The sequence below is a fragment of the Copadichromis virginalis genome, linkage group LG6 (genome assembly GCF_057382275.1).
Source record: "Copadichromis virginalis isolate Kocher_CV1m ecotype Utaka linkage group LG6, C_Virginalis_male_GT1.1, whole genome shotgun sequence".
NCBI lineage: Eukaryota > Metazoa > Chordata > Actinopteri > Cichliformes > Cichlidae > Copadichromis > Copadichromis virginalis.
In genome coordinates, this window is record NC_140623.1 from 24,364,538 (window position 1) to 24,388,216 (window position 23,679).

The 23,679-nt window shown below is 41.6% G+C and overlaps 2 protein-coding genes across 3 annotated transcripts in view; both read right to left on the reverse strand.

The window, feature by feature from the left end:
- Positions 1 to 697: 697 nt before the first annotated feature.
- On the reverse strand, positions 698 to 15,005 carry wdr19 (WD repeat domain 19). 2 transcript variants are annotated; one of them, XM_085459373.1, is made up of 36 exons: positions 14,851 to 15,005; positions 13,780 to 13,871; positions 13,619 to 13,684; positions 13,378 to 13,503; positions 13,069 to 13,184; positions 12,851 to 12,966; positions 12,142 to 12,222; positions 11,844 to 11,956; positions 11,572 to 11,745; positions 11,222 to 11,292; positions 10,933 to 11,105; positions 10,519 to 10,639; positions 10,322 to 10,428; positions 10,106 to 10,222; positions 9,721 to 9,876; positions 9,223 to 9,370; positions 8,896 to 9,100; positions 8,331 to 8,490; positions 7,790 to 7,900; positions 7,499 to 7,608; positions 7,355 to 7,412; positions 6,888 to 7,034; positions 6,386 to 6,468; positions 6,207 to 6,290; positions 5,977 to 6,123; positions 5,400 to 5,524; positions 5,152 to 5,261; positions 4,995 to 5,063; positions 4,849 to 4,926; positions 3,482 to 3,578; positions 3,263 to 3,387; positions 2,484 to 2,565; positions 2,235 to 2,385; positions 2,006 to 2,129; positions 1,832 to 1,908; positions 698 to 1,061 (listed from the first exon to the last, which is right to left on the reverse strand). In XM_085459373.1, the coding sequence occupies exons 1-36, from the start codon at positions 14,854 to 14,856 to the stop codon at positions 941 to 943; spliced, it is 4,047 nt and encodes a 1,348-aa protein (XP_085315499.1). In that variant the 5' UTR covers positions 14,857 to 15,005; the 3' UTR covers positions 698 to 940. The 2 variants fall into 2 exon arrangements, with proteins under 2 accessions (XP_085315499.1, XP_085315500.1); XM_085459374.1 differs by lacking the exon at positions 13,780 to 13,871.
- A 4,301-nt stretch (positions 15,006 to 19,306) lies between these two features.
- The window catches only part of klhl5 (kelch-like family member 5), a 40,329-nt gene continuing 35,956 nt past the window's right edge, over positions 19,307 to 23,679 (reverse strand). The window contains exon 13 of the mRNA XM_085459383.1: positions 19,307 to 21,700. Coding sequence (XP_085315509.1) covers positions 21,644 to 21,700 — 57 coding nt within the window. The 3' untranslated portion in view covers positions 19,307 to 21,643. The remainder of the gene's footprint in view (positions 21,701 to 23,679) is intronic.

Below are 23,679 nucleotides of genomic sequence, written 5' to 3' on the forward strand. Positions count from 1 at the left end.
CATGCACCACCATCCTGACGATAGCCGAGCAAACTTGCATTAAATCGACTCAACAGAAAAAGCATCCAACTGTGGACAGACTCAGCTGTGAGCAACTGCAGATTGTGGTGACTAAACGGTTGCCCTTTTGATCGGATCTGCCACAGGGTGAGAGGTGGGATACACCCTGGACTGCTCACCAGTCTGTTGCAGGGGGAATCATCAGTTAACCTTACCCCACTAACTGCATGTCTTTGGACTGTGGCCCAAGTTCTATACAACAGCTGCCTCACAGAGCCCTGAACAAGAATTACATGGATGATAATTGAAAGAAAATCTGAAGTAAGCTCAGACAGTAACCCAGAGGAGAGGTGAAATTCTTCCACTCTCCTCGGTGTATCGTCGTACTGCAGTGACTGATTATAATTTGAAAGAGACACAAAGAGATCTCAAGTGTTTCAGCTTGAGCTCTGGAAATGAGCTTGTTGCACAATTTTGATACCAATGGTGATAAAATAGAATTTCTTAATAATAAAAAAAACGACATTTTTATTGAAAATACACATTTTGTTAGAAACATGAATACAGAACATTTACTGACCCCCCTCCCCCAAACACACTGGACTACCATATTAAAAATGGGAAATTTGGACATCTTTATATATTTATACACACACACACACACACACACACACACACACACGCACGCACGCGCGCGCGCGCGCGCACACACTATAAATTCAGCCACCAGCTCGCTGCAGCTGACCTAGTTGATGTTGAATCCTCAGAATACGGCTCAGACCCGCTCTCTTTACAGCCTCCTGCTCTGCAAACTACAGCAAAGTGCAAATGTGCTACCTGTGACTTACTTGTCCTCATATCTCTCTCTCTCAGACTCTCACACACACACGCACACACACACACCCAACCACCCACCCTCTGGTTGATGTCTGTTGTACTTTTACTGGGTTTCATCAGGTTCGTAGGTTTGCAGGTATTTTGCACAGTCGGAGATCTTTATCACCTGACTGGCACTCAGACTCTCAGAACACATAGGACATGATGTCTCCCTCTCCAGCAACCTGGAACAAAGTTCAGTTTACACGTGAACATTTAAAATTTCTATTAATTACACTAATTGATTCTGCTTCTCTTTGGTGAGAAAGAATACAGCCAGAGTACTTTTAACATTATTTAGCACAAAGACATGGTGAAGTGGTTAAATGGGTTTTTCCTGTTTGTTTGAAAAGATAAAAAGTTGTTGAAAAAAGGGCGTTGAAAACTTTCTATCACATAAACTAGAATAACAAAGTGACCATTCAATGGTTTTATGTGCTGTTCTGCAAATGCGATGTAGATGCCAACAACAGCTCGAGCTCATTTAATTTGGGTGAGAATCAGGTGAAGATCAAGGAAATCGGTAAAAACTTTATATTACTCACCATTTGTTATGGATCGTCTTAAATTTCAATTTGTTAGATCATAACATAAACGATTTAAAAACACGCTTTAGATTTTTATGAACGCATCAAAACTGGAAATAAAGTGCCGAGTCTGTCCCGTATGAATCACTGTTAAACATCAATGAAATGCTGACAGTGTAGATGGCTTCACTCTCAGGAGGTGAGACCACTCTAATGTTTAAAATAAGAGAAGCTTCCTCTTAAAGTGAACATTAAGATTACTGATAAAGGTGGAAAAGTATTCAGCGCTCCAATAAAAATATAACTTTTGGCAAAATAACAAAAACAAATTTGACTCTGTCATGTTCAAAAATAGTCAACAGGGAAACCAGTTCACCCACTGCTGGTGAACTGCTCACTATGGTTTTAGATGTGAGTGTGCCACTTACAGGATGAACTGTGAGTGCAGTGCAGGGAATTCACAATGAGGACAGATGGACCAGTCCTCTTTCAGCATGTGATGACCCTGAGGAAGAAGCAGATGGATCGAGAATCAGATGAAGAGTATACGGGTCTGTCTTGGTGAAGAGCATCACAGTGTGTGAGCGAGCCGTCCTGTGTACCGTGGCGATGCAGTAGGGCAGGTTGTTTTTGCAGGAAATGCACAGCAGTTCGTTTTGCGGCAGCTGGAAGCCACAGAAGGGACACGGAGTAGTTTCCTCCTCCAGCTCAGACTTATCCGGGCGACTAGGGTGCAGATGGGAATTAAAATGAGGAGTCAGGGGCAGAATGGGCAAGAGGAGCTGATAAAGCAGAGGATGGATGAAGAGGGTAAGGATCACACGGACTCACCGAACCATCGCCTCAATCTTCTTCCTGTATTTGGTGTCGATGTCATTGCGATACTCCGGTCTCATCAACATGGCAGCGAAGCTGAATGCCGAGTTCTTCAGTCCAGCGCGGTGACATTCAATTACTGCTGACGTCAGAATGGGAACAACATCTACCCACACGCAAACACACACCGATGAGTTTTTGGCTTTTCACCAGCGTTTAGGTTTTATCAGCCATCATGTGAATCGGACTGACGGGTTGACTCACGTGCAGGAAACTTGCTGATGTTGTTGCTGACGCGGATGAGCATCCGTGCCCCCTTTAAATGGTCTCCTCTCTTTACATGAATCTAAATGTAACAACAACGAGAAGCAGGAGTCAAAAAGGTGCTTGTGTGAGCTCTGACAATATCAGGAGCACTTTGTTTGAAACTTATCCACATCTGCAATGTTGATAATTACAGGCTAATATGTTGAGCACAATTTGTTACCTTAAAAAGACTACTGAAATACAGTACACTGTAGGTGGCAGTAATAGAACATAACGAATGTAATTCTTATACTTTGGAAATAGCAGGATCGTGCTGAAAAGGTCAAACCATAGTTTTAAGAGTCAAACAGTCCAGGACCCTTTGATGGACCCACAGAGGTAAGAAATAAGTCTGTATTTGTAGTTTTATATGTAAACAACACAGTCGACCCTGTCGATAATGGCCAGCCTTCGACTCCGCCTCCATCTGGAACATCTACTAAAATCTTTTAATTAGGACATGCTCATTTTATCCCAACCCTCCCACCCTTTAAGGCAGACAGCGGCCCCTCCCTGAGCCTGGTTATGGTTTCTTCCTGTTAAAAGGGAGTTTTTCATTCCCACTCTCACCAGATGCTTGCTCAAAGGACATCATCTGATTGTTGGGGTTTACTCTGTATTACAGTCTTTCATTTGCTGTTGTTTTTCTATCCTCAGCTTTAAATTTACATTTGTCCAAAAAGACAGAAATCGCAGACCGTCCGAGCAGCTGCATGACAGACGTGTGCTGTACTCACCTTCACCAGTAGGTAGGAGTGGAGGATCATCAGATTGGTGGCCATCTCAGCAGGGATCTTAATCTTCTGAGCCTGCAGCTCTGTGTACATGCTGAACAGCACGTCGTGGGCATTACGGTAGTTCCCTTTGGAAGTTACACACAAACGATTGGAAGTAAGCATGTTTTATTGTGCTGTTGCTGCCCACACATAAATATGTTTGTGTGAATCTGTTTGCACCTGCACACTGCTCTTCTCTGGCGATGATGATGGCAGTGCGAGCTGCCTCCCTGTACTGCTGCAGGGCCATATACAGCCGGAACAGGTACTTTGCATCCTGGGAGGAAAAGAGAAACATGAACTAACAGATTTAAAAAGTTTCCCTCTCAAATTTACTCAGGGCTCTAGCTGCATAAAACAGTAACAGCTGCAAAACTATCCGGTTTAAGTTGTGTCTTTGCCCGACTGGTGACCCATCTATCAGAGGCTTCCTGTGACAGCTGGGACAGCTCTAACTCCCCTGGGACCCACCCACTTTCAACTGCTCCCTTTACAAGTCATCACAGCAAATCATCTCTGTCCCTCTCACCCAATCCCTAACGTAATCATCTGCCACACCAACCCTCCGCATATCCCCATTCACGACATCCATGAGCCATCTTCTGTGGTCTCTGTCATTTTCTCCAGCCTGGAAGCTCAATTTCAACATCCTTTGTCTGGTATATCCACAGTTCCTCCTCTGCACACATCCAAACCATCTCAGTGTATTTCCAGTGTATCATTTCTAATCTAGTCCATCCTGGTCTCTCCCAATAAACGTGACACATGGTTTAGGAAATGGACAGTGGATAATTTAAAGCAAGAGATACTGACACATAAAAATCTTGCAAAGCTAAACTAAACTAAAAATTCAACAAACAGAAATGAGAGAATAAATAGCAAACACTTGCCCACTTTCTCTTAACAATGGCTCATGTGCAAATTTTCTCTGATATATCAGCAAGCTTAGAAAATACTGCAGATACACAGTCAGCAACATTTGTTACCAAAACACAGGCATTTATTCATTTATTTAGAGTTTAACACTCAAAAATATTATCTGCTGACATACTAGCTCCACTGTAACTGTCATCAGACATTATGCAAGTGATGGTCCATCCTGACTGCAGGAAAAAAAATAACACCTTTCTACAGCAGAGACTCACCTATTTTAACCATCAGGCATAAGAAAACTGCCTCAAGTGCTTAGAGTTAAAACAAGAAAGCCTCAGCAGTATTGAAAATCTTCTTCTTCTTCAGTCCTTCAAAGTAATGCTTACTACAGACAATCTGTCAAACAAACTCCCGGCTGCTCTCTAATCACAGATCTGCTGTCCCATTACCTCTTGAAACACAACATTTGTGAAGAAAGTCTAAATCTTCTGGGTCCTTTTTAATATTACATCAAAAAACAGAAAACTCACGACTACAGCTGCTCACTGAAGGCGCTACAAAGAATATATTCACAGGGAGAAAAGGATGTAAAAATACTGCAGAACAATAATTTAATAATCAGAATATGCTTGCTGAGTTCAACCTGAAACTAAAGGCTCTAGTGATCCAGTTACCTTGGGCATGCCGTCACTTTCCCCCATCAGGTAATCTATCAGCTGATTGGTCAAAGAGTTGTCCTTGGCCTGGCCAACCTGGAATACACACACATCAATAAAAGAAATGTCGCACACACACACACTCTTTAGCTCACAGCTCTCACCGTCTCAATCGCCATCTCGATCGCCAGGTTGTCTTCAGAGTTAGGGCACAACAGGAAGTGCTTCAGCGCCTGACAGTTGTCCAGAAAGAAAAGAGCCGTCTGAATAACAGGAGTCATAAAACTAAACATGACTGATGAGTGACTTCATCGCTCTTACTCTGCTGTACTGTCCACACTTTTGAAAGAACTTGCCAGCCTGCAGGTGCTTCTTTTCTCCCTCAAAGTACAGAGCGATGCTCTGATAGTCCTCCTGCGTCGCCTCAGAACCTGATGAACACAAAACCCACCAGCCATGAAACAACAGTGAAAACTATGCATAATGAAACAGAATAACACAAAGAGAAAACAGCTCAGGCCTCGAGCAAACACTGCAAAAGGGAAACACATTTCCAGAAACAGGCTGACCGATGATGTCTGCGTAGACCTCCATCTGTCCGTGCTGCTGCGCCAGCTGGAAGGCTTCGTCGTTGCAGTGGGATAAAACCAGGAAGTGGATGGCTGAGCCATAGTCGTTCAACCGCAGAAAGAACCTGGGGTGCACACAAACAGACAAATGGAAAAAAATAAATAAATCACCAAGCGGAAACAAACAGAGCTGACAGAAAATTAATGAGCACCAACCCTAACAGGAATGAATCCTTAAAGCCTTTAAACATCAAGTACACTGAACCACAGCTACTCCCAGCTTCTACTGTGATCCTCCTAACTGTCATCCATCACCTGTTAATAACATTTACAGGCCTCAAAGACATTCAATTCTCTAAATCTATAGTAATAATAGTCATTGGTTGCAGCTTTGTGAATGCGAATGTATCAGGCACCAGTTATCCAACCTTCAATCTCAAGAGGTCACTAATAAAATAACACGGTACTGCCAATGTTTTTGTACACTCAGTGCCTTTAATTTGTTAAGCTGTCCCTTTTATAGTAAATGTTAAAAAAGTGAGTTATTTGTTGGATTTTAAGGTCAGTAAAATCCTACCTGGCAACCATCTTTGCTCCGTCGATGCTCTGCATCTCTCTGACGATGCGAACAGCTTCCTCTGGGTTGTTCAGGTGGTCCAGCAGCACGCGGATCACGTTGTCCCAGTCCTTCGCGCTTTCGTAGGCTCGTGCCGCATCCTTGTATCTGTGCACACAGTTCTCAGGACGTCAGGTTCCCTTTCAGCGATCCACACATCACAGCCACAGGTACACAAACTAACAACCTACTTGCCATCCGCCTCCTTGGCCTTTGCATACTGCAAATGAATCTTGGGAGAAGAGACATTTGGAAGCAGCTCTCCCACCTTTGTCCTGAGAAAGAAGCAAAACATAGTAAAATCCAACCAAGATGATGAGAAACGTGCAGATTGGATATGTTAGTCAGGGTTTGTTCATATTTGCCTCACCAGTTTTTGCAGCGAATGTAGACAGAGGCCGCTTTGTCATAATACTGTCCTTTTTCATAGAGCTGAGCAGCTTCAGAGTATTGCTGTGATTAAGAAAAAACACACACAGATGAAGATATGAACAAGACACACCACCTCTGATCTGTAAATGCAGTCGTCTCCATTTTTCAAAGTCTGACAAACAAAGTAAGACAGACTTTGACTAAAATATACACAGCATATGTTGTGTATATTTCTGCTTATAAAATTGGTAGAGACGCAGCTGAGACTCACTCCAACAAGGCTGTTACTCACACTCAATTTTTGCTCCAGTTTGTCAAATCTCCCCTGGACTCGCAATAAGGACAGGGATTATTATATTTTTAAATTCCCACAGATGTCCCTTATCCGTGGAGCCTGAGGTTTTTCATTTTGGTCACATGGTTTTCAAGCTGTAACTGACTAAATTTAGGGATGCTTTTTTAGGTGGAAATGTCTGCCAAAAATGTGGGGCTGACTCTACCTTCATGCTCTCCAGTATGGCCCCACATTCCTTCTTGAGAACTCTGCTCGGGTGCTGGATAGCCTGAGCGGCTCCTCTCCTGATGTCACCCATCCTGATGGACATCCTGGCCACACCTGCCTGGCACGCCTCATCGTGCTCCTGGAACTGCCCAGAGAGGGGGAAAATGAGAAAAATGGCTACAAACACAAAACTGCTTTATTTCCTTCACCTCTGACTAGAACCTTCAACTGCCATCTTGTGCAACAAATAGAAAGAATATAATCTGTAATCTGTAACTTGTGCTTGATGTACAGCGACCCTCCAACCTGCCTTCAAGTGTCCTCTTTGTAAATACAGGGAGAAGGTGAGCAGGAGATAAGACTCTAGGTGACATTTTCAGCTATGAAACACTTAAAAAATAACACTAAGTCACAAACATCCCTTAAAAGGAAAAAACTGAATCGTCAACATGAGATTTCTCTTACTTTGCTGTTGTGGGTCATGCCTTTTTCATAGTGTGCCAACGCAGTAACATAATCTCCACTACAAACAGAGAGAGTGAGACATTTAATGAGAGTGTAGACAAATCAGGTCTGTACTAAACCTGTGCCGTGTGTGTAAACACTTACACAAATTCTAGATGAACAGCATATTCTTTGGATATAAAGGGAATCTGATCCTCTGCTAGCCTCTTGGCTAACATGAGAGCACTGTCCCAGTGCAGCAAGTCTCTTCTCATCTAATACACACAAAGACACACACACAATACCACATTAACAATATTATCGTTACAGATGTTCTGCATGCAGTAAAATCTCATGATTGTAATGAACAGCTTAACATTTTATGCATGTGACACCATAAAAAATGCAAGGAGTCAATTTTCAGTCTCTTAAATGTTTACACAGACGCAAACACACCTCCAGAGCAGCGACTGGGGAACTCGAGGACAGATAAAGGTCTTGGGCCCGGTTGTAGTCCTCCAGAAACATGGCCAAATGTCCTGCCAGTAAATTCATTTCCTCTGTACCCTGGAAAGAGAGAATGACATAAATACTAAGAGAAAATGAGAGAGGAAACAAGTGAACCAGTCTAAAATTAGAACAGACAGAGACGATGTCTGTCAGGAAGAATCTGTGACACACAAATTATTTTTATGTTTATTTAAAAGGGACAATGCATATTAATTAACATGGGAGCATAACTAGTAAATATGCCAGATTTAGCTGTACAGGCTACTTTACATCCGTGGTCCCTGGCAGGTTGATGGCATCATAAATTAATCAACACAACCAAACATACAGAGGGATGTGAGCATAATTAAAAAACAGAAACAAATGTAAAATAAACACATACCCAAATAGCATATTAAAAATCTAATGCTAAAATCATTTTATGAAAACACATTAGAATCAAGGACTTTCAGTGAGATTATGTCTAATCAGGAAAACGTGTGTATACCTGGATGCTCTGCAGAGACAGCACCATGCCGACATTGCCACTCATGCGGTACACCTGGATGGCCAGCTCAACCTCCATGTGGACCAAGCAGGCTTTGCCCAACTCTGCCCAGTCTGCATTAGTGCCTGCAGACTTGCACAGAGCCCAGGCTTCGTGGAACCTGGACAGGAAGATTATGTTATTTATAAGTCCTTTACGGTTCTTCTCGCCTCCATCAAAGTCGTCATTGGCTGCCCTAAAATTGCAATTTTGTAAGTTAACAGACTGCTTATCTTGAGTGAAAATGTAAAAGCGGGTAAGAAAAGTAAATCAGTGAAAAGGGATGAGTGGCTTTTTCAGATGCTTTCTTTTATATCAAAATGAAGTTTGGTAAAAATGTTTCAAATTAATAACTTTAATCTCTTCCTTCATAACAATCTTTCAAAGCAGCGCAAAGCAAAACCGACTGCAGACGGGACAAATTCATTCCTTACATTAAACATTTGCATGTGAACCAACAGCGATATCACTTTAAGGCCTTTTCCACCTGGAGCACACACAGTTCAGTGTTTCCAGCATCGCTGACCTTTTGAGCATGAGAGCCTGGGCGAGCTGCCTGCTGAGCTCTGCCGATGAGTCTGTCGCCGTGCGCTTCAGGAATGAGTGTGTGCTCAACTCCACTTCGCTGATTTTACCGCTCGCCGTTTGACAGGTCAGCTCACCGTTGTGAAAGAGCAGAGGCTTCTGGGAAAACGGGAGCGCAGTGCTCCCTACTAACACCACCTGTGGGCCTGAGCAGAGTCACAGAGAGAGGAAATACACTTAAAAATATCACCTGTAGTAGATTTGAATGCATGTGGGCACTGATGTGACCTTCTTATTACCGCCCCGTGATGTGGTGCCATCCCCCTACCATAGATGGTGGTTTTATGCAGGGCGTAGGTGTAGACTTTGTCATCATCATAGGCTACAAACACCCCTCTGTCTGCATGCCAGTTGTCCCAGAGCACTCCTGTGATGGTGGGTGAGAAGTTGGGGAGCTCAAAGCAGGACTCTGTTGCCTGCAACACACACACACACACACACACACACACACACACACACACACACACACACACACACACACACACACACACGTATGTTACTGTAATTCTAAAGACGTTATGCCCCCAAATTAATGCTGAAAGACTGCACTTCAATCATATCTTGATTGCTTGATTTAAAACCCAGTGTGGTGTTGTACAGATGGTGGTTTCTGCTGCTTCTATTACTACCACAAAATGTAACACACAGTGACATTCATCTTGATGAAATATTAGTTATCTTATTATAAAGTTTCACTACAATATGCTCAGGTACTTTATGTGCTTTTTTATTTAGGTGAATATTAATACTTTTAAAAATCACTGACGTTTGCAGGGGAGAGCAGGAAGCCGCTGTTCTTGTTATCGATGAACACCAGTCGAGTGCCAATAACATCAGGGAACACTTTCCTCACACCAACTGAATGGCTGTAGCTGTTCACTGTCTCCCAGTCCTCCACCAGGACAGACACCACACTTCCAGACTGAGAAAAACAAAAATTCAAGTGATGTTAGCAAGTGACAAAAAACCAAACAAATAAACAAAACACTGAGGGGGAAACAGGACAAATATGACTGACAAGAAAAACACAATTAAACTAAAGATAAAAAATATATATTTAATGACTGACAGTGTTATACTGATGTCCCCTCATATAACTATGACATGTAGATTTTGTACAAAGGTGGGTTTTTTTCTCTGATCGCACTCACATCAGTGCCATAGTAGAGGAAATCAGCAGTGAGGGCGTGGCAAAGGATGCGGCCTTTTCTGTCATTGTCTGGAAAAAGCTTCATCTGCTTCTTCTCGTCCTGATCTTTGCCTTCAATCTAAAAACACAACACATATACGGAGGCCTGTAGTTTATTCATGAGATAAAACAAAAAAACGATGAAACCTGCTCGGTGATCAGTCACCAGATGGCTCACCACATGGAGCTGGACTTTCCCCTCAAACAGCGCTGCTGCGTAGTCAGAGTTAAGACACATGCTGGCTATTGTCCCCAAATACTCGATGTCCTTCAGCTTATTAAAACCTGAGACACACAGAGACATTTCAGGGACGTAGAAGGGCAGTGATTCACTCTTGGAAACCTGATTCACTGGACACACAAACACACACACACCTGGTTCCTGGTCTACCAGGGCGTAAAACCAGGCTCTGTTGTTCATCCCCACAGCCACATGGTACGGTCCCACTGCAATGAATGTGGGCTCTACTTCCACTTCTATCGTTACTGGACTCTCCTGAAAACACAGCAGCAGATTCTCATATTACATATTACATATTTAAAGAAATCCTTCCTCTGTTTAAGGGCTGCTGTGAGCCTGTATGAGTGCACTAATCCCTCGACTCTATTAAAAAAAACCCGGTTTTTAATCCAAGTTGTTTGAGTTCGTTGTTTTTTGCTGATTTTCTTGTTTTATTTTTCATCTTGTTGCCAGCAGTAAGCCACTCTCCTATCTCTGCTGTTTTTTGTTTTTTCAGAATAATAACTGATGATAATTATAAGAGAATCCGTGTTTGTGTGTGTCCTTACCTCCTCCACCTGGTTGCAGACAGTGACCTCCAGCAAGGAGGTGAGGTAGGCCAGCCGGGTGCCGTAGCTGTCGCCAAGAATGGGCAGCTTTGTCAGGAAGACATGGAGCGTCCCTCTCTGTGTGGAAAGTGCCAACAGCTGGCCGTCATCTGTCCAGCTCAGCTGATCCAAACCTGTAGGAGGAGACACAGCGGGATCCACAGTGATTGAAGAATGTAAGATGGACTATCTGGATGGCGGAAAAAAACCCTAAAACACCCCCAAAACAAAACAAAAACAACAGCCTCACCTTTATTCTCATCATCCAGCTGAATTATACTGCTGATATCTTTGCGATCTGACAGCTCGTGGATTTTTATGCTGGAGCAGAAGCACAGGATTAGATTTTTCCCATTTACAAATAATTAAAAAAAATAAACAACACTGAAATGGCAGCCCAGCTGCTTTATTGAAAGTCTGTGTGCATCCTCGCTTGATGCTGGTGAGATGGCCACACTATTGAGTCCATCTTTACAGCTATAAGTGTGACACAGCTCATTCCCTCTCTCTCTGGATTTTTGTGGGGCAAAAAAACCAACAAAGTACACTTTTTTTTTAACATCACACGAAGATTCTGAAGAGTGGTGGTGTTTTGTGTACCTGTTGTCCCCACAAGACGCAGCCTTGTTCAGTGCTGTGGAGATGGCCACGCTGTTGAGACAGTCTTTATGGTTGTGAGCCTGATAGAGCTCATATCCTATCTCCCTGATGTGTGTGGAGATGACCACAAAGTATCCATGGGAGAAACCAATGAGTATATACCCATCACCATACCTACACAGTGCAACAAAGATGGCGAGAGAACACGTTTTACTGCAAATAACTCAAGCGTGATTACCAAAGCTTGTTGTGTGTGTGAACAGATGCAATACCAGCGGTAGGACACAATGTTTCCATAGCGACGCTCGAAGGCTAGCTCTATTGGGTTTCCAGGGTCGTTGATGTTGAAAAGCATCAGTATCTTCTTGTCCACAGAAACACTCACCTGAAGGGTGGAATAACGTGCACTTTTTCCATGACACATTTCAGACATCCTAAACCTTTTATCCCCTTCATAAGAAAAATTGATTTTAACTTTTCTGCAAATCCCAGCTGTCATGTTCAAACAGACCTTCTTAAAATTCATCTCCAGTACAGGTTCAATTTGAAACTAGCAGAAAGCAGACTCACTGTGCTCTCTCCTTGAGCTGACCTTTCATCCGTCTTCATCACCGAGAAATAAATTTCAGCAGGCTCACCGCGAACTGTTGTCTGGCAAAAGATCAGAAAGTACACTCGGTCATTAAGGCCTGCTGTGACTGATTTTTAGTCCAGTTCAGATTTAATTTGGCGTACCTCAGCCTTTTCTCCCTGTTTCCTGAATAGCTACTTAACATCCACCCTTCCATTGAATCCATTTCTGATGTGGCTTTAACAAACAGGTCTGCTCTTTGGGAATCACCTTGTTGGTGCAAAAATACTATTATGTATTATTGTGCATTATGTACTATTACATTATGCCTGTCACACTGTGTTATGTTTGGCATTTTTTACAGATTCAACCAAAGAAATTATGTGTTTTTGTCACAGGCGTATAGTAACAAAATGCCTAAAGATACAACTTAAAATTGCCTGCTTGCTAAGCTGTCTGTTATGTAAAGAATCAACACTGGTTCACACTTTGAGTTAGCCTTCTTTAGGCTTGAATGATCCCTTGATCAAATGGCTTAACAAACAAAGCACAGACTGAAGTGAAAATGAGTGAAAAAGCAGCAAATGTCCAAAGAAAAACTCTGAAAGACCTTCAGAAAAACTGGAAAACAATTCTTAAAGAACATTAAAAAAATTATAAGACATGAGGGCTGATTTAAGATTTTTGCACACTACTGTATTTGACTACCTGTCTGATGGTGTCTCCCTCATGATTGCTGATACTCAGCGTGTTGTCGTCACTCCCCAGAGCCAGCAGATTCTGGGAGCTCCAACAGCCACAGGTAATCTTCTTGCTATGTTTGCCTATCAAGTTCGGAGAGAAGGAGGCAGAGAATCAATATTACAGAACAGACTAAAGACCATTAAACCATCCAAGATTATATATACAGTTGTGTTGTGTGTTACCCAGCACAGGGATCTTGCGTGAGGTCTGCTGATTGTAGATCAACAGGTTTCCTTTGACTGTTCCGACTGCCAACAGCGGGCTAGTCTTTGACCACAAGATGAAAGACATCTGATCTCTGTTTGAAACCATCAACAATGAGAACACAAAACGTTTAGCTTTACTTATTTCAAGATTAGTGTTCTGTTGAAACAGGGAAAAAAACATATTTGCAGTGAAATTATGCAATGACTAACACTTGCATCACTTATTCAGCAATTAACTGTAGTAGAATGATGGGGTTTTATTTTCTCCCTCTGAAATGGTCGTACCTCATACCGCTGTCTATCTGGGATGTTTTACTGACACTGGCATCCCAGAGAAAGATGGAGTTGGATTTTGCAGCTATCACTGCCAGAATGTCCCCATCCTTATCCCAGTCCATCCCCACACAGCGTCTTACAGAGAAAGAGGAGAAAGGAAGTTATTAAGAAAACCTGAACATTCAGTGGTAATCAGCTAAAACTGTTAGATGACACAAAACTGGAATCTGAGTGATTTTCTCACACTTACCCTGGAAGGTTGATTTCAGTCCACTTGTGTCCATGTCGATCAAATATTTTCACTGTGTTGTCCTGTCTGTGTGATTGAAAATAAAGCTCAGTCGAAGACAAATAGCAGACTGTTACACAGCCTTCTCAGAGCTATTTTGTTAATCAAAAAGGCATACTCACCCTGCAACAGCGATATAATTACCAAGGCTTTTCTGCCACTTGTACAGCAGGTTAGATCCCGCCCAGGCTTTTTCAGCAAGTACAAAAACACTCTGTGGATTTAAACATGTCCTTATAGGTTTGTTTTTCCCACTCTACCAATTTTATAGGTCAAAATGAAGAGCATTATAACACAGCCAGAAAAGGGAGTCGCTCATCATCTTCTTGTCAAATCCAAGAAAATGTATCCAAGTTAAATTTTTCAGGGTACCTGGTAACTGATTGTTTCCCCAAATAAATCTGTTTTATTGATTAGTATCACTTCACATTTCTCACCTATTTGTCCACACCCCACGGTCTTCAAAGCCACTTATGTATGGGGAGGATGAATTTTTGGAGAGGTTCAAAGTCTCTCTCTGGCATAAGTTTTAGCAATTCAATTAAGTTATTTTTTCATGTTAGCGCCCCAACCTTAGAGACATACAGTACTAAATTTATGGAGTGCCACTTCAACGTAAAGTTTCATCTTATTTGCTTCTAAATACATATTAAAGCATCGTCTAGAAAGCTCCTTAATCAAACTATATCAAAACATGTGCCAGATAGCTAGGTGTACAACATACCCATGTACTGGATGCAACAAAATACACCCGCAGAAGTTACTTATAAAACAGAAAAGTGACAACTAACTTATTTTAACTTAGCTTAAACTCATGTCTGCGTTATCATTACAAAGATTAGCTCAGCAACCTAAAATATTTTAACAAAAACGCACAAAAAACGCTGTTTAAAAAGACGGGTGACAAAGGAGAAAGGTGCTATGGGTAATATTATTTTAGCTGTGAGTATAGAGATTTTTGTTATCATTACTGTGACTATGTTTGCCAAAACAGCCCGTTTGTTCGATTATTGGATAATACACAACGCAACACACATTTTTAGTGGACTTTGGTCGACGTTCAGTCTGTCTTCAGCTAACACTTGGCTAACGCTTGGTTTCTAGGAGGTGAATAAACGCAGTTAGCATCCAGCTAAACGTGTGGAACGAATGGAATGAGTGAACGAAAATAAAATTAATTTATTGGTACAAACCTTCATCGCGATGCTGTTTTGTCGTTAAATATTGGAAAGGACAGGTATTCACTTCTCAAAGCATCTCAGATTTACAGATATGTGTATGTATTACCCACAATCCTTCACTCTGAAGCGTTTGCGGTTTGGCGCTGTCATGGCAACAGTCAGCAGCCAATGAGGTTCTGTACAGATGAGAGCGATCAACAGGTTTCAAGCAAACACTGTAAAAAGAAGATGTAAAAGATAAAGAGGAGGTCTCATATTTAACAGTGGGTGTTGTTTAATATGGATTTGTTCTATATTTAATACACAGAATAAAACACAGATTACTAAATAATGGACACCGAAGAAAGCCGAAGGAACTGAAATATGTCTCTCCGCATGTGAATTTAGCCTTTGGCAGCAAATAATTTTAATGCTCTGGGCATTATCTCAGAACAGATATGTACTGGTTGCCCTTCATATTATAGCATGCAACAAACGGTGTGGATGCACTAAAATAAGAGGGAATAATTTAAGGCTTTACAGGAAAAGACAAATAATTATATTTTAAGAAATGTTAAATAGTGAGTAAGTCATTTTAAGTAGTGTGTAAGGTGTTCAGGCATTTTTACATGAAAGGACACACAAATTATACTATAAGTTATTTTAAATAGGGGATTATTTGTGGAAGTTCTCCTGTTCACAATGTAAATACGCTGTCCGTCTTGATGCAGGCTCAATCATCAAGGTAAGTAAATCTCCAAAAATTGATTCTGTTCATCTGGATGTAGCATATTTAAGTAGCGTAAATACGCTGTACTTTTAGGGGCATGACAATTGTATATTGATATGCATCGTGGATGTTCCACTATATAATTGTCTGCTTATATTACAAAAATAGGATGAGGACTGTTCTTGCTTTCCTACCTGCCCATGTGATCTTGTAATGATGAAGTCCAAACAATAAAATCAGCGTGAGTTAATCAGGGCTCGACAAGTGAGTGGGTGTTACAGTTAAAAGTGCAATGAAAAATACAGAAGTTAAATGTTCCACCTTGTCTCTTGTGAAGGATCTCCTTCACAATCAAGAATCATTGTCCAGATTCAAAATGATTTCAAAGTTTGTTGAACCAATGGACAAAGCTAAATCACCCAACATAAAGTCTCTCTGTATTTCATTTGCTCTGGGAATATAATTAATACATTATTTTAAAAAACAGGTAGAAAGTGAGCATTGCATATAGCATGAGAGAGAAAACAATTCATTTCAGTTCTGACAGGATTTTCTAATCAACTGCAATAAATGGCATGAAAAATTGTTATTATCCATCCATCCTTCTTCTTCTGCTTATCTGGGCCGGATCGTAGGGGCAGTATCCTAAACACAGAAGCCCAGACCTCTCTCTCCCCAACCACCTCCTCCAGCTTATATGGGGGAACACCAAGGCCTTCCATCCCTTTATGCAAAGACACAGTTCTTTCGAAACATCACAAAACATCGAATACAAATTAAACTCTCAGATCCAAAAAGTAGGTTAAGCAAAATTTGCACTTCAGTGCTTGCAAACACAAACTTGCTTCAGCCATCATAACTCCACTGACTTGGATCTCTAGAGTAAAAACTTCTTCATAGCTGGATTAACCAAACAGTAAACAGTACTGATTCTTAGGTGAGGATATTCACAGCATAACTGTTTAATACAGACTTGCAGCTTTAAAAAGAAAATGTAAGTAACACCACAAATTAATACCACTGGCCAGTTTTCACCTTTTCCAAGCAGCATTATTGTTACAAGTATCAAGCCCACCTGAAGTTAACTGAAATCATGCTTTCACCACAGATCCAGCAGGTGGCAGCTTTTCATAGTTTTTCTTTAAAGAACATCTCTTTCTACTCTCCAGGCATGCCTATCTGCATATCTTTGTCCCATTTCATTTCTGCTGTCCTCTGGGTGTTCACTGATGTCCTTTTTGGAAGTTAACCAATTTCAGTGCTTTTCTCAGTGCTTTACAGAATGACCCACCCGATATAAATTAGGAGAAACTTCTGCCTCCCTTGTGTTACCTCATTTTGCCCATAGGCAGAAAGAAAATGCTGATGACCTTCTGATGATCCGTGTACAACCCAGGCAGAGAGCTGGGATGAAATGCCAGCTGTGTCACACAAATATTCCTGTCTGTGCTCTGGCATGCTGAAGCAGAATACACCCTGCTGACTCAGATCTCATTAAGATGCACTGAAGGGAGCAGCTGTATGATTTTCAAGCAAAATGGTAAAATTAGAGCAGAGAGAGATGAAAAAACGAGCTGATGAAAAATGAATGAAAGTGTTTTTGCCAACGAGACAATGCGAGCAGAGCTTTTATGCAGGATGCGGTGCGTTAATAGAAAGAAAAAAGGAACTGCTGCACTTTACGAAATATAAAGAAAGCAGGTCTATATGACATAGTGAAAGCTGACAGATAATCACTGAAAATGACTTCCTTTATTTCCTTTATTATGTGAACCATTTCAGCTTTCCATCGTTGCAGCTGCGGAGGAAATGAGATTCTCATGGTATTTTTTTTCTGCTCCTTCCTCCTTATTCTTTCACAAAAAAATCCCAAATGAATATGTTTCTGCCCTCCAGGAATCATGCAAGTTTTATGTAGGTGTTACAAGTTGCCCTGAAAAGATACTTTGAAATATCTTTATGTTCTTTTTAAGGTTTTTTTTTTCCCCCTTCTTTTAAACAAATCTGATCCTGGAGGTTTTTGTCAATCCTGTGGTATTATTTTTTTCTCCACACTTTCTAGGCATTCAGTGTCTAGCAGAGCACAGGAGCCTAGCAGGAGAGCAGTTCCTTAAATATTCTATTTTTGGCAGGTTAATTGGTACTGAACCTCGGGCTACCCCTGCACGACAATCCTATTTCTCTTTTGCTGTATATGCATTTATTAATACTGATAAAAGATAAAAGGCATTATTACAGCACTACATGCAATCATGCTACATACAATCTTGAAACTGAGAATCAGTCCTAGACTATACAGTGAGCCCTTATCAAGACCACACAACCAGAATACAGAGCAATCCAAACACAACACATGCAAGATGGAGTCACCCTGTGTGTGTTGGATACTAGGAGGCAGTTTTGGCAGTCGACAGATCCGCGTCAGTAACCACTGAGATCCTCCTAAGGAGCTTTTTATTTTAGTGCATCTCATAATCTTCAGCTGATGATTTTTCTCGCCCCAGTGATCACGGATATGAAAACAGTCAAATTTCAACCCGTGGTGGTTTAAAAGCTCCAAATGCGACAACTGTGACAAAACTGTCACCATGATGTTGACTTGTAAACATCTATGATGAATTTTTAGTCTGCAAATCAATATTCTGACAGTGTTAACACAACAAAGTGCACTCATACACTTTCTTTCTCAAAGCTGCAATTAAAACGTAGGCAAAACAAACACGTGTAAAAATTTACACATCGAGTTTGCCGCAAAGTGATGACACCATTTGTGGATGAAGGATTGCACGAGTGCCAGCACCGTGATGACACCATCAGTAATGAACGCACCTTTTCCCATTTGTTTTCCCCAAAATGAAGAGGAAATTTGCTCTTAATTCACAGTATCTGTCATTTCCTTCTGTTTGTTCCAGCTCTTTATTGAAGCCATATAGTGCTTTTACTGGGCGCCACATAAAGGATTTTATACACACTTTTTATACACACTCACACCAGTCAGTCTCCACAAACTTTAGGGTCTTTACTAGAATTAAAAATACAGTTTTGTGGGTCTCACAAGCGCTTGACTGCACAGCATATCTGCTTTATTCTGCTGCTGCGTTGATGCAGATGTTGACAGATGTAAGTGTTTACCGGTTATTTCCAAGTGTAGGATGCAGAATGAAGCAGACCACTTTGTGTCTCCCTCTTGCTGCTGTCAGGGGAAATAGACTCAGGTGCAGTAAGGCGGCAAGACAAGGTCACCAGCATCATCTCTGAACGCCACCGGGAGTCGTTTGTCAGAAGCACTTATGATTTAAAGCTTCCTCTGCAATAAATATCAGAGTGAATCACTTGCCTACTGGTCACTGTCCTGAGGCTAAAATATCTATAAACTGCCCCCATTCCTCCTCCCTGCACACTTGTTCCACTCTGCCTCGAACAGCTGTGGCGTCTCTGGTTCAGTGTTTAGCTTTTACATTTGAGGAGCTGCACTTAAGACTAATGAGGATCCATATTAACCTCCAGGCACATGAAAATACATTCAGAATTGCACTTCAGCAGCCAAAAACCTGCACAGAAACCTTTGAACTGCAAAGGGCCTTGGCTGGAGTCGCACCAATGGGGGTGCTGTTAGAAATAAGAGCCAAATTTACACCACAGTGGCATTTACTGTGAATGTGACAAACGCAAACTGCCAGCTGCAACATCTGTAGCATAAACATGATTAGCTGTTGCTGTTAAAACGCCTCTGTCGAGCAGGGAAAAAGCCACGGGAAGTGGTAAATCACATCTTGACTTTAATGTATAAAAGACCAATGATAGCTACAGCAGCATATATTGTACATACATAATGTATTTTGTAAAAGACGAGCAGCTGTGCAGTTTCCCACTGACCGCTTTTATTACATCGCTTCATCATCTGAATTCATGTTACAAAAAACAAAACACAATAACACACAGCATTTTCAGTGGGAAGTGTATAATATAGACACCGTAATGCAGTAAGACTACATTCAGACTTTATATTTATTTATGTACATAATATACAGTTATAGTTAGATTTGGAATGTGTTTTATGTTATTTTTAACCTCTTGCTGAAATCATACGACACAGTGGAGATGACACACTTCTTCTGCTGTGATCTGAAGAGAATTACTCTAAATAAACACCAGGCAGGTTTGAAGAAGCAAGCGAGGGTGGGGGAGAAAATAGAATAATGCAGCAGTGCATTAGGCTTGAATAAACATCAGCTCGGCAGAGGGGAATTGAGAGCCTTCGCGTCTCCGCTTTTTAGATGTCAAGCTGGCAAATTTGGGCGGCTTTTCAGTCTTCACCGGCTCCTGGGGCGCTTGGCTTTCAGCTGTGTGGTTAAGTGTGTCTTTGTGTGTGTGCAATATGTCCGTGTGTGTTTGTAAAGTGCATCCTGGGGGCTACATTAGCCCTACATCTGTCAGTTCAGAGAGGAAGCCTGTTTTGCCTCTCACTGTCAGGAGTTTCCTTGCTCTGCACTGGACAGACAGACAAACACACACACGCACAACATGACCAATAGGAAACAGACAGGAAATGCACAATTAAGGATGCAGCATGACATTTTTGTGCCGTGTGCCGGTAGGGAATCTGCTGTCAGAACCTTGCATTCCCTACGTTTCCTGACCCACAGTTTGTTCCACAGCATTCATCTGCCCCTCATGTCTTATGTTTTGTCTACAGTAGCATCGAATCCAATAACGCTTTGAACTCGACATCAAACAAAATATCGGCACCGGCTGAATCAACGTTATTAAATTCATGGTCTCATTATATGGTCTGTTGTTCATTTTTCTGGGCCTGAAATTGGGCTCTAAAGCAAAGCGGTGCAAGCAAACGTGTGTGTGTGTGTGTACGTGCGGTGATGAAGTGGGAAAACGGGGATGAAGAGAAAGCAGCAGGGAATTGAAGATGTGGTGAGGGGAAGATTCTCATTTGAGATAAAAATATACTCCTTGCAATTTCTGAGCACCCAACACACACACACACACACACACACACACACACACACACACACACAGGAAATGAAGAAACCTCTACAGCGGAGGGAAAAAATACGGTAGCTGAACAGACCCTGCCTGTAAATAGCTGACCCTGTGGTCTGGGGGAAATTGAAAACAAAATTTTCCTGCAGGGATCAACAAAGGATCACAGTGTTATCACCATTATCATCTCACACACACACGCACACACACTTCAAACCCAAATATCCTGCTTAATGGACCTAGAGTTGTGCAAAAATGGCAGTTAAAAACAAATAACAAAGTCAAAAGTTGGACAATCTTCTGGCGCAACTTAAAGAAAAATAAAATATTAAAAAGCTGAGATAAACTTCATACCGCAGCATTGCAGAGGCTTCAGATGTGAGCTGATGCAACATGGAAGACATATGCGCAGAAATATTTGATGAAGCATGAAATGTTTTTGCATGAAAATTGTAGTTCCTCACAGAATCGCTGTTCGTGAGGGTGTGCTGATTATGTCAAAAGTCTTTCTTTCATCTGTCGGCGGGTAACGGTGGGAAAAAGCAAGGGGAAGAAGAGCACTTGCCAACTGCAGCATAAAAATAATAGGGACTATCTTAAAATAGCATCAGTACACAGCATCAGATACTGTTTGGAGAAACGAAGAGCGTAACGTGATGAGGCAGTTTTGACAATCTCGCTCTGTCTTCCACCTTTTTACTCAGCACAAATGGGAGCTGAAAGCAGCCGTGTAGATTTACACGTGCACGTACGGTATGTGTGGGACAGCTGTTCTGTCGAGCTCGGATAAACACTGCAGATTTCCTCTCTGCCATGTGTATTTCTGGCAGTTCACTTCTGTGGCACAAAGTATCGGGACGTGAGAACTTTATCGGAGAGCTACTGACATGTACCTGAACCCTAATCTGCCTAAAATCTGAAGGATTAGTCGGCATTACGCAGAGTAAAATGTGTCTTTGCTGAAGAGTGTTCGCAAACAGTTTCCTGGTGTGGCCGGAAAGACCTCTCGGTGTCCCCAGCAGTGTCGGCGGTGGCAAAGAGGAGGGTCTGCGAGCCATATGGTGAACAGTCTGCCATCTACTATGTGAGGTTGTGCTTTCACAGTCTGACAGCCACCACGCACGCGCCTGCCCTGCCCAGACACAGAGGTGCTACCTGCAAAGATAACAGGACAAACATGAGGAACACAGTCAGAGATGTGGATTGTTTATATAACTGAAAATTACTATTAAACTACTGACTTGCATTGTTTCATAGTTTTGAAAACGTTGAATGTAAAGACTGCAAATTTGGATACGGCTATATTTTTAAATGGTCTGCAGCTCACTTGAGCAATTATTTAATTTCATTTTAGTCTTTTGGGGGAACAAATTTATTGATTTTGGCTCAATAAAAAAAAAACAGTTTTGAGTACAAATGCTGTAAATAAATCTACAGCAGAATATCTGCCCCGTGCCCGAGGATAGTGATCCAAAATAATGGGAAATAGACTGATTCTTATACAGCAATCTACTTACTCAAAGAGCACTTTTTTTAACAAGTGATTTTTATCTAACATTCACACACACAATCACACTCCAATCAATGCATCGGGACTTTGGGTTCTGATTGTAGGGGTCAGTATTTTGCTCAAGGATATTTTGGCATGCAGGCTGGAGCAGCCAGGAATCCAACCGCCAACCTTCAAACTTTACCACCCAAAACACGAGTCAATACCAGAAAAAAACAAAAAACTAACTAGAAACATGACTCTATGGGAATGATAATATCCTGTTTGACTTAAAAGTTTATAAGCACCTTGTTAACATATACAGATGGATAGCACACACGTGCTGATACACAGACGCGCACTCTCTTGACTACGCCGAATTTACTAATGAAGACTACTTGATATAATTTAAAGCTTGAGAAAAAAAAAAAGCTTGAGAAAAAAAAAAAGCTAAACAGAATTGAAATGACTTTGTTGGCTGCTTTAGGTGTGCTATTCTCCACAGTCTGGATCTATTAGGTGGTGATGGATGATCTCAGTGGCAGCCAATTTCAGTTTTACTATCAAACCTCATCCAGAGCTTACTTTTAAGATGCTTCAGCTGCAGTCTCTGCTGCCTCTGCAAGCCTCTTTGCAACCTACGGTGTCCCTATCGTGCTATTTTTGACTTGACTTGTGTGTATAGCTGTGATCAGAAGTTTACGTACACTCATGGCCACGATAATTTTGGGCTATTTCGTTATTTCTTTCTGTTTTTGTTCCAGGGTGCAATGATTGTATAGCATACATCTTTAATGACTTTAAAAAACACTCAGGCCAGTGATGTGTGTACGTAAACTTTTGACCAGAACTGTAAATGCACCGAATGGGAGGGAGATCCCAGAATAGAGTGATGCTGCCAAACAAAAACTGACTGCAGATGGAAATAACCCATCATAGTTATTTGGAGTAAACGGGTCCTGAAAGTGAACGGAAGGAAATGGGTTATTATGTGACTGCAGGGAATGCATGCTGTTGATATCAACAGTGAGCCCAGCAGGGAGCAGAAAGTGACGATGATAACCGAGTGGTGGAGGTGGTGTTTTAAAGAGCATCAGTAAGTGGTGACAGCACAGCTTCAGGGGAACACAGTGAAGCTGTAACTGCAGCAGCAGACATGAGTCAACCACCTGAACCAGCTGACAGGTTTTTATGCCGAAATGCCAAGGTAATTTCTTCTAATATCATTTTGAACAAACGGACTCATTTCCACATAATTTATAATAATAAAAAAAGAGGAACAAAGAGAAGGCATCAGTGCTTATGTTTGACATCACTGTTACTGCACAGACAAACCATGCTGAGCCTCCTTTTAGCACCTATATTACTCGATTTGGCATTATTGAGACCGACAGATTTGTGCCAAAGCCAAGAGTGGAAGTGATGCCACTAGGATGGCACTGACAATACACCAACTGATTTGTTTGTTTAAGTCTCTGACAGTAGATACAGGACATATTTAATGGTCTCAGCATTTCTTCTCTCATCTGAGTTTGTCCTCGTCCCTCCCTGCCAGTCTGAGCAGTTCAATGCATTCTGCTTCCTTCCTCCCACACCTCTCTTGTTCTCAGCATGGTGCCTGTCTCTAAAATGGCAAATTTTAACA